The sequence below is a fragment of the Oncorhynchus clarkii genome, chromosome 24 (genome assembly GCF_045791955.1).
Source record: "Oncorhynchus clarkii lewisi isolate Uvic-CL-2024 chromosome 24, UVic_Ocla_1.0, whole genome shotgun sequence".
NCBI classification, from domain to species: domain Eukaryota; kingdom Metazoa; phylum Chordata; class Actinopteri; order Salmoniformes; family Salmonidae; genus Oncorhynchus; species Oncorhynchus clarkii.
This window is the reverse complement of record NC_092170.1, coordinates 19,293,944-19,304,810: the sequence shown is the minus strand read 5'-3', so window position 1 is coordinate 19,304,810 and position 10,867 is coordinate 19,293,944. Positions and strand designations below refer to the sequence as shown.

The following is a 10,867-nucleotide window of genomic DNA, read 5'->3' as shown; positions in this document are numbered from 1 at the left end:
TTCAATTCCAGGCTGTATCACAACCGGCTGTGATTGGGAGTCCCATAGGGCGGCGCACAATTGGCCCAGCATTGTCCGGGTTAGGGTTTGGCCGGGGTAGGCCATTATTGTAAATAAGCATTTGTTCTTAACTGACTTGCCTAGTTAAATAAAGGCTAAATAAAATACTGGAATAGGAACACGTTCCTTTATAAGGCGATACATCATAACATTACTACCATGTTAGTGTCATGAGAAATATTATTTGCTTGTTCACATAATTTGTATTTGATCATATTCCAATTTAAAATGGAGGATCTTCTAAAGAGACAATCTTGATGTGAGTGCAACCATCCAAGCTTTGCAAAGCGTATTAAGCTGCAGTCAGGCAGGCAGTTTGTTGTGAGCCCTTTTGCCAGACACATCTCCTTCCTACATACAGCCTAACGACATCTCATCCAGTTCATCACAGCAGTTTGTTCTGCATGGCCTGCACCACAGCACTGTTGCCCAGTCTACTGCCTGTGATGTTCAGGGTAATGTAGATCATTCTGCTTACTGGTTTCCTGATTGACGGTCATATTCTGCTGCTGCTGAAAGATGTCTTTACTCTAGGTTGGCTAACTATTCCCTGAGAATCAGTGAGTGAGAGACATACACACGCATACACACACACAGAGCGTCAGTCTATTGGGGGAAGTAAGCTGATAAGAAAGGTATAATTTGGGCCCATCACTCCTGCATCTTCCTCACGCTTGGCCTGTCATCTAATGGAGCCAGTGTCTGTGTGGTTAATGCTGTTTATTGTGTAGGCCATTCTGGAGATCCCTCAGTAGAATAGGCCACAAGACAAATAGTTCCCATCCTGTCTGTCTGGTTCTCTGTGGCCATTCCAAATGAAAATGAATGATAGAATGTTGCTGTGACATCTGAAGACTTCTCTGAGGGAAATTGTTGTGAGCAACATCAGTAGGCTGCGTCCCAAATCAAATGACACCCTATTCCCTTTATAGAGCACTACTTGCGACCAGACACCATAGGGCTCTGGTCAAACGAAGTGCACTATATAGGGAAAAAGGTGCCATTTGGGATGCATCCATGGTCTTCTGTTGAAGGAGCCGGTGTACAGAGTTCACTTTTATATCAACCTCTATTAAAGACGTTTTAAAGTCACAAAGAAACAGAGAGCACACGGTTAACTTGTAAGAATGTGCATTTTCAATCTGAATTGTCTTTGTTGCTATAGAGAACCATGTTATAATCATTCCAGCCTCATTGTTGGCACAGCTGGATAGTAGGACTTTAACAGGATCTATCAAAAGTGAAAAATTCTGCAATTATTCTAAACTTACTGTTAACCTCATTACATCTTTATTTTCCACTGGTCTGAATAAAGAATGTGAGTATCACCATGAAAATTACAATGAATATTCCCATGGTCGGTTTACAATCGACTGATTGGCTCTCAAAATGACGATGACTTTACAACACCATGGATGAATATTGACCATTATCAATCAAATAAAAAGTGTGTACCCAAAACACGCTTCAGCCCAGCTTCAACAAAAAGAGAATCAGGTGCTCGACTGAGGGACTTGAAAATCCTCCATAAGTCTTTTCTAAACGTTCCATATATACTGAGAATACAAAACATTAAGACCAGCGCATTCCATGACATAGACTGACCAGGTGAATCCAGGTGAAAGCTATGATCCCTTATTGATGTCACTTGTTAAATCCAGGAGACAGGATAAAGAAGGATTTTTAAGCCTTGAGACAATTGAGACATGGATTGTGTTTGTGTGCCATTCAGAGGGTGAATGGGCAAAACAAAAGATTGAAGTGCCTCTGAACGGCGGATGGTAGTCGGTGCCAGCCACGTGTACCGGTTTGTGGAGGTGTTCCTGATGTTTGATATACTCCATGTATAGATTTTCAGTGTAGTCACACTGTGTCTGGATCCATTATGTTACTCTACTTCAGTCCTATTCCATATTTACAGGGAAAAGTATAAACTGACAATAATGCATATCATGTCTTTTATTATTCATTTCAAACACAAACAGTTGCATGAGCTAACCTGTTACATTAGCTTGTTAATCATTCATTGCCTTAGGTTATGAAACTCAGGACTCTATTCAATCCATATCAAGTTTAGCGTTACAGCGTGATACAAATTTGGCTCAGTCAGAAATGACCTTTACATTTCTATTGCACAATCTGTAACGCTTCAGCGATAGATTGAATAGAGCACTAAATTCATGTAAGCTTGGCTTTCTGCTTACACCTGTGACAAGGGCATTGTTCACTTGCTACAGTAATATTAACATTTTATTACAAAGCTTTTCGTGTGTAAGGTATAGCATTCTTCCAAACCACAAAAATAGGAAGGTTTATCAATGACAGTACACCAGTTAAGCACAGGACTGTCTGGTTGTGTTCTTCCTTGGACCTCATTTCACTTAAACATCCATATGAGGCAAAAACAGGGAAATAGAAACTGTGATTCTCCCAAGCCCCCAACACAGTACTGTCTTCCTATTAACAGAGGGGGGTGACATTCTAAAATAGCATAATATTGTACAATATTAGTACCAATACAGTATATTCTGCACAATCATCCCCATAGTAAGTAGGGACTTTTAAGTGTATACACTAACAGCCTTAGATGTTGTCTTGATTAAAATGTGTATACACTAACAGCTTTAAATATTCATTGTGCACCATATCTTTTCTTGATTTCAGTTCTCTCTCAAGAACATAATTCAATTTGTCAAACAAAACAGAGCAGGACTGCTGCTAGTTCTCACATTAAAGACAACAGCAAAACTGGCACAATACCATCACATGACGTTACGTCGGGGAAGGACTTGAGTGAGTCACACCGCTGCCTGTCAAAATTGCTGAGTCTAAAGCACCACCTACACCTTCCCAGAGTCTGGGGCATTAAGCTAGACTCTAAAGTCACAGTCTGGGTCTGGCCATGTCAGCTGATCTGGGGTCTGGCTTGGTCATGGTTCTGTTACTCCTTTGGTCCTGAGGATTCCAGACTTGAGGAGGCCTTGCTTCCTCTCAGAGACAGACAGACGGGGGTTGATGCAGTGTAGTGTAGCATCACCCACCAGTAACCAGTCTGCAGTGTAGTGACTGATTACTAAGACTCCCTACATCCCAATGCATTCATTAATTAAGCTTCACAAAGACAGACAGTCACACGCTTCATCTCACTCTGCATCTCTGGCTGGGGGAACATGCATGAACCAGCAGCCCTGGAGGACTCTCTTCTCCGTCGCCTTCCCTCCCCCCTTGGCGAGGCCGCAGACCTCCTCTACAGGCCCCAGTAGGGTGCCAGATTCCTGCGCTCCCGCTCATAGACGTCAGGTATCACCCCGTAGGGCGTCTGCACCATTTTCACAGAGTTCCTGCCAAACAGCTTCCTTTCGTAGTCGATGAGCTGACGCCAGAAGCCCCCGTTGGGCCGGATGACTGGCCGGCGGGCCTTGACCCAAGCGTGGGCCTCAGCCAGAGACACGCGGTGGTACTTCATCAGGTAAGCCAGGCACAGGGAGGCTGAGCGGCTCACCCCTGCAGCACAGTGCACCAGCACGGCTCCCCGCTTTCTCCCAACACTGTGGATCTTATCAGCTATGCTGTCGAAGTAAAGGGAGAGGGGGGAGTGGGGCATGTCCGCCAGGGGTACCTTTACATACTCCACGTGGGGCCAGTTGAAGTTGGGCAGCTCAATAGTGGCATTGACCACGCAGGTGATGCCCTTGGACAGCAGCAGGCTGCGGTTGGACGCCACGTTTCCCCGGCTCAGGAAGAGGTTAGGGGTGATCTGGGCAATGCCCCCTAGCAGACTGCCGTTCTCTGTGAGAAGCCTGGGCACGGCTGTGGGCACCACCGAGCTGTGGTGGTGGTGATGGTGGAAAAAGCCACCTTGACTGCGGGAACCCATTGGAGAATAGAGTACTAGGAGTGATACAGAGAGAGCAGGAGGAATAACAGGGAGGTCTTCAGTAACCTGAGGTCATGTTGGAACAGCAAAACCAGCAGGAGCAGGAGATTCACCTAAAACAACAAAGGCACATCCCAATTTCAGACCAAAATGGGCAACAGTTTTTTCCATTTTTTTATTTGTTTTTATTCAATTTGTGATGACCACTCTCAGACTGGCAAACATACAGGTAAGTGTCAAAATAAAGAAAACACCAACATATAGTGTCTTAATAGGGCGCTGGGCCACCAAGAGCCAGAACTGCTTCCATGCACCTTGGCATAATTTCTACAAGTGTCTGGAACTCTATTGGAGGGACTTGTCACCATTCTTCCATGAGAAATTCTATAATTTGGTGTTTTGTTGATGGTGGTGGAAAACGCTGTCTCAGGCGCCGCTCCAGAATCTCCCATAAGTGTTCAATTGGGTTGAGATCTGGTGACAGATGGCCACGGCATATGGTTTACGTCGTTTTCATGCTCATCAAACCATTCAGTGACCACTCGTGCCCTGCTGATGGAGGCATGGTCATCCTATGGGGGCATAGCCATGGTAGCCAATATAATGGCCTGCCCAGTATTTTTATACATGACCCTAAGTATGATGGGATGTTAATTGCTTAATTATCTCGGGAACCACACCTGTGTGGAAGCACCTGCTTTCAATATACGTTGTATCCCTCATTTACTCAAGTGTTTCCTTTATTTTGGCAGTTACCTATACAACTACATCAGCAGGGTGCCATTAAAGCTATTTGCAATGACTCATCAAATTAGGTATTAGGATCTTTTTGGATGACATTGTGCTGTGACAGAAAAGTTCTGTGTCTGGCAAATGTTACCACAAGTCATCCCTCGCCAGGAGAGAGAGATGTGTGTGTGGCCCGCAGTGCCAGTACCAGGCAGGGTCTACTTACCCCCTCAGGGAAGGTATTGTGGTGGCTCAGTGGCTGTAAAATGCCTTTAAGGCATCTATGGAGGAGAGCCAGAGAGCCAGTGGCCCCATCACAGCATAGAAGAGGCTAATAAGAACAAACTGAACAACACAAAAACAATTCAAATACACTTGGCTGGGGATGTTTTCCTGTAACAGGTCACACAGTGGCTTCCAGGAAGTGGAACCAGAACACTGTTCCCCTGCACAGTAAGAACTGTTACTGAAGCTACTGTCTTCCATTCGGAGTAATGCGTCACTCCTGCTGTTCCTCCCTTTGCCTTTCTGACTCACGCTGTCCCCTTCCGTTTCTCTCAGCCTCTCTCTGTCTCCCTCTATCTTTCTCTCTCTCCCCCCGCCTCCCTCTACCATATGGACATCAGTCCTCTGGAGGCAGATACACACTACCAGCTCCTCCACAGCTCCTGCATACAGATCAAATCGCTCCAGTCTCTGATATGAAAGACCCTTCATCCATCTGCATTTAAATTGAAGTTAGTTATCTGGGGGGGATCACAGAGTTTAAGGCACTACCTTACACACTGTTGCACTGGTCGTGCGTCATCCCATCCACACCTTGCACAATAGCCGGGGGAGATCTCTCTCCCTCTCTGCCACAGTCTGGTTAACAAGCCACACAGATCAAATCAAACACATGAAATATGAATTCAATCTGCCGTCTGTGCTGAAAACACCTGCACACCCCATGTCACCCTCCACCTCAATGTGGTTGTTCTCTGAGGCTCTCTGTATGACACACACACATATCATAAAGCCACTAACCAGGACAGATAGCGCCTGCTTTCTACCAGAGAGCTTTGTTTTAATGGCAGTCACAAGAATGCCATTCACTGAGGGCTGAGGCTGCATTCCCATCAATGGCCCCGTTTGAGCAAGTTGTCTATCTCCCTTATTCCCTGCCCTCCCTCCTTCCCCAGCACTGATACACATCCTGCTATCCTATTCCCCTCCGATGCTAACTTCAAACAAATCTATCCTCTCAGCCCGGCCACGGAATCCCTTGTTCCTGAGCTACATTTCACTCTGGCCTGCATCTTGCCTGCTCACACATGCAGTGGTTGCCATGGAACACTTAGGTGCAGCTGACTCCACAATCTTTCTCACAGTTGCCGTTGGTGATAAACCAAAAATACCTGCAGTGACAGCAACACTCTGTATATACAGATAGTGACTGATTCAAAATTACATTTAATGGGAGAAAGGGAACAGGATATACTGTACCAGAGGTGTCATGCCCATAGGGGGCACATGGGCAGTTGTCCCCTCAGACTTGTCCAGTTTTCTATTTTATTTTATGTTTCTCTGTAATACTACCTAGCAATTTTATGAAGTTGGCTTTAGCTAGCCCAGATTGGGAACCTATCTCCCAACCTTTCAGGTTATCAATCAAGTTACCGGGCATGCCTGTGGGCAAAGTTGGTAGACTTTTACTAAATTACTAAATGTACCGAATAAGACTCACATTCCCTTAAATCTCTTTCCAGATTTGAGCAAAGATGCAGAGAAGCATATTTACTTTATTTAAAATAACCACCAGTCAGGAGGATACAGACAGCTCAAGAGGTATGCTTAGATAAGCAGAAACATTCATTTTGACATAGAATTAGGCATAATGATTATGGCTGTAGATTGCAGGAAAAGGCTGTTTCAGGTGTCTGAAAATAATAAATGATCCTACCACCCCCTAGCCACGCCCTAGCCACCCCCTAGCCACGCCCTAGCCACGCCCTAGCCACGCCCTAGCCACGCTCACATACGTTGTGCCCCCTCAGATTTCTGGAGGGAATGAAACAGGAGCAAAGAACAAAACCACTGCCTGGCTTTGCTGACATTCGCTCCCTCCATCCACATGGCTATTTATATCTGACTTGGCCTGGGCAGAGGGGCTGAGGAGGCAGGGAGTAGAGAAGAGGAGTAGAGGAGGAGGGAAGGAGGCTACGCAGGGGATATCATCGAGATGAACCTACTGTCTGCCGGCAAAGAGATGGCTCTCTGTCAATCGAATTTTCTCTGTGGTTTAATTCTCCAAAATAAATATGTAAAATGAAGCTGATAGAGGGAGCAGCTTGAGACACATTTAAAGGGCCCTTATAAAAGTGGTTAGCACCTTCCACAGGGTTAACATTAATATCCATCTGTCGATCTGCCTTCAAGGCACATCATGCACGTTCTCACCACACTTGAGGCCTGCCATCTGGCTGGTGCTTGGCTCTACTCGGCATGGCAGATATGCATTCTCCTACATCTGCATTGCAAACACACAACACACAACTCAGTGTTCGTTTCAGGGCATGTCAACACAGGGCCCATCACAGATTCCCTGATGCACATCTCGACTCTCTCTCTCTCTGCATGGCGAGATTCTGGTCCGGTTCCACCTCCTATAGCACAAATGGGGAACGTGAGCCACGTTGCAGAAAAACTGGAGCCTCATAAATTGGCTCTTCTCCCACACCAAATGTGGACCTTCGAAATCAGATTTGAACTGGGCATGTGCATCTGACTTAGCAGCTCATTGACACTCACACCCGCTGGTCAAGACATGTTGGAAAACACAGAACATTCCTGAATCAACAAGTGGCTGTCTGACTGGAACAGAGAGGGAAGTAAGCAGTAGTGTACTGTTCTCTCACAATACAATTCATAGTAGTTCACAGTGTTCCCACACAATGACTCTTTATTCTAGAACACTGTGAGGAACTGTACACCTACCCAGAGCTTTCTATGTACAATAAAGGGCTTTGCATCTATATGTTTTTTTGGGGGGGGGGGTCACATACAGTGCATTCGGAAAGTATTCAGACCCATTGACGTTTTCCTCATTTTGTTACGTTACAGCTTTATTCTACAATGGATTAAATTAAATTGATAAAAAAATACAAAACTGAAATATTACATTTACATAAGTATTCAGACCCTTCTTGGGTATGACACTTTCAAGCTTGGCACACCTGTATTAGGGGAGTTTCTCCCATTCTTCTCTGCAGATCCTCTCAAGCTCTGTCAGGTTGGATGGGGAGCGTGGCTGCACAGCTAATTTCAAGTCTCTCCAAGTCCGGGCTCTGGCTGGGTCACTCAAGGATATTCAGAGACTTGTCCTGAAGTCACTCTTGCATTGTCTTGGCTATGTGCTCAGGGTCGTTGTCCTGTTGGAAGGTGAACCTTTGCCCCAGTCTGAGGTTCTGAGTGCTCTGGAGCAGGTTTTCATCAAGGATCTCTCTGTACTTTGCTCCGGTCATCTTTCCCTCGATCCTGACTAGACTCCCAGTCCCTGCCGCTGAAAAACATTCAATCTTGGTTTCTTTAGACCAGAGAATCTTGTTTCTCATGGTCTGAGAGTCCTTTAGGTGCCTTTTTGTCAAACTCCAAGCGGGCTGTCATGTGCCTTTCACTGAGGAGTGGCTTCCGTCTGGCCACTCTACCATGAAGGGCCTGATTGGTGGAGAACTGCAGAGATGGTTGTCCTTCTGGAAGGTTCTCCCATCTCCACAGAGGAACTCTGGAGCTCTGTCAAAGTGACCATCGGATTCTTGGTCACCTCCCTGACCAAGGCCCTTCACCCCCAATTGCTCAGTTTGGCCAGGCAGCCAGCTCTAGGAAGAGTTCCAAACTACTTCAATTTAAGAATGCTGGAGGCTGCTGTGTTCTTCGGGACCTTCAATGCTGTAGACATTTTTGGTGCCTTGACACAGTAGTGTCTCGGACCTCTACGGACAATTCCTTCGACCTCATGGCTTGGTTTTTGCTCTGACATCCACTATCAACTGTTGAACCTTATATAGACAGGTGTGTGCCTTTCCAAATCATGTCCAAACAATTGAATGTACCACAGATGGACTCCAATCAAGTTGTAGAAACATCTCAATGATGATCAATGGAAACAGAATGCACCGGAGCTCAATTTCGAGTCTCGTAGCTAAGGGTCTGAATACTTACGTAAATAACCTGTTTTCGATTTGTCATTATAGGGTATTGTGTGTAGATTGATGAGGAAAAACATGAATTTAATCCATTTTAGAATAAGGCTGTAACGTAACTAAATGTGGAAAAGGTCAAGAGGTCTGAATACTTTCCGAACGCACCGTACACCAGCTAGGTGATGTGAAATGGGTTGTTGTTGTTGTTTTACAGGGGCATTCATTGATTAGGGAACCTCTTCAGCCTAACTTGAAGTGCTAGATGAGAATCTGGTCTGGTATGTTTTCCAGTATATCAGGGATGACACCTCACACGAGGCCAGGGTTAGGCTGTCTTGACACCTGTCTGAGCAGAGTACCACCTCCCTGTGACACCGGCGACTGGGTGCTGCTCATTCACACCAGCAATTTGTCTCCTGTCTGTGGAAGCTGCCATGTAACCCTCTACATAGTCCTGCCGCCCCCTTTTTAAAGTCCCTCTCTATCAGCTAGAGAAGTGGACCCAAGCCACCTGCAGCACCAGCTAATTTAATGACAGAACATTGCGGAAGAGTAAGCATAAGATAAGGCTATGTTTAATTGTTTGAGAATATCCTGTTTGAAGGGTTTGATTTGTTCAATGTATGTAATTTGATCTCTCTCGCTCTAGTCGATACAGACACAAAGACTGAACACATTCAATGGTTGTTGTGGCAGAATACACAGTATAAATGATATGATAAGTATCACTGTATTTATAACGCTAACATGGAGAGCCTTTGTTGCTGCCCTATGGCCAGCTGGCACGATGAGGGTGAGTGAGTGAGTGTTGTACAGTCTACAACTATTTTTATGTCACAGGTATAGGATTACCTGTGATGATCAGACCATAGCATTGTACAGTATTAAAAGAGGTTTGAGATACATGTTGTTGCTTATTGAGTAGTCATCTCCTTTTCATCCCTGCTACTTTCATAGATATGAGAATGGAAACCTCAACCTGTTACACTGTGTGTGTACAAAGTGAATAGGTGTGCGTGTATGCCATGTGTTGAACATAATTCCAGTAGACTACAAGAATACAAGGATTTGTGATTATAGGGTCTTGTAAATCACATTGTAGTCTATTTGATTGTAGTGCAAACACATTATTCCCCTTTTAGCTTTATCCCATCTGGATCACACACCAAATTAGCAGGGTATGATAAAATAACTACGAATTATGCAAACGAACTGTGAATATATATAGAGCGATATAGGCTAGACATGTTTTGGTCTCTTGACTGATACGCTACTGTCACTCTTTGGCCAGCTGAAAATCCTACCTTCTCTGCCTAATATAAGATATTGTAGAAAATCATTCAGAAAGACATGCATAGGCTATGCTTTGCCTAATATGTGAGTTTTACACAAAATATTATCATCACAAGAATAAAACTAAATCTAGATATTTGATCTATAGGCTACATACAGTAGAGGATAAACCAACTTACCAAACCACTTTACTTTGCCTGAGTCGATGATTTTCCAAGCGAGTTGCTAACGCACGATTCCAGGCATGCGGTTGCAGATGATTCAAACTCTGAACATTAGGTAAAGCAGATAATTCGCACAGTCGTAGTCTTGTGGGAAATAAAATACAATATTAAAGAATAAGTATGTAACAATATCACTAAAATGTCAAAGTCAGCAGAGAGAGAACTCCATGCGAATGAAATTTTTTCAGCCAGCTCTCCAACGTTCGCGCAGGAAAACATTCGGTACTGAAGCAAGAACCTAGGTGGTATATTGAAGCGCCTCCCCTCTGAACAACGCAGTAGAAGTAGCTGTGGGTAGGGTACAATAGGTTAGTACCAAGCCCCTGTGAAATGATGGTGAAATCTGACTTGCTACTAGGTATTCTACAGAACTTCAACTACATTGCCTCACAAAGCTGGTCAGGGGGACATCTCTCCAAAAGGCAGTTCTTTGAAAACATAGACATGAACATCTGCATCGCTTCAAAAATGTCACAGCCATAGGTCAAAGTAGGGTCTTGCGG

At 44.7% G+C, this 10,867-nt stretch overlaps 1 protein-coding gene across 3 annotated transcripts; it reads right to left on the bottom strand.

Moving 5' to 3' along the window:
• Positions 1–2,004: 2,004 nt before the first annotated feature.
• Positions 2,005–10,641, bottom strand: LOC139382987 (dual specificity protein phosphatase 14-like). Of its 3 annotated transcripts, XM_071127272.1 has the most exons (3): positions 10,320–10,641; positions 4,893–5,011; positions 2,005–4,050 (listed from the first exon to the last, which is right to left on the bottom strand). In XM_071127272.1, exon 3 carries the CDS (start codon positions 3,935–3,937, stop codon positions 3,308–3,310), a length of 630 nt encoding a protein of 209 aa, XP_070983373.1. In that variant the 5' UTR covers positions 3,938–4,050; positions 4,893–5,011; positions 10,320–10,641; the 3' UTR covers positions 2,005–3,307. The 3 variants fall into 3 exon arrangements, with proteins under 3 accessions (XP_070983373.1, XP_070983375.1, XP_070983374.1); XM_071127274.1 differs by lacking the exon at positions 4,893–5,011 and having other exon boundaries at positions 10,320–10,584; XM_071127273.1 differs by lacking the exon at positions 10,320–10,641 and having other exon boundaries at positions 4,893–5,170.
• Between the last annotated feature and the right edge of the window lie 226 nt (positions 10,642–10,867).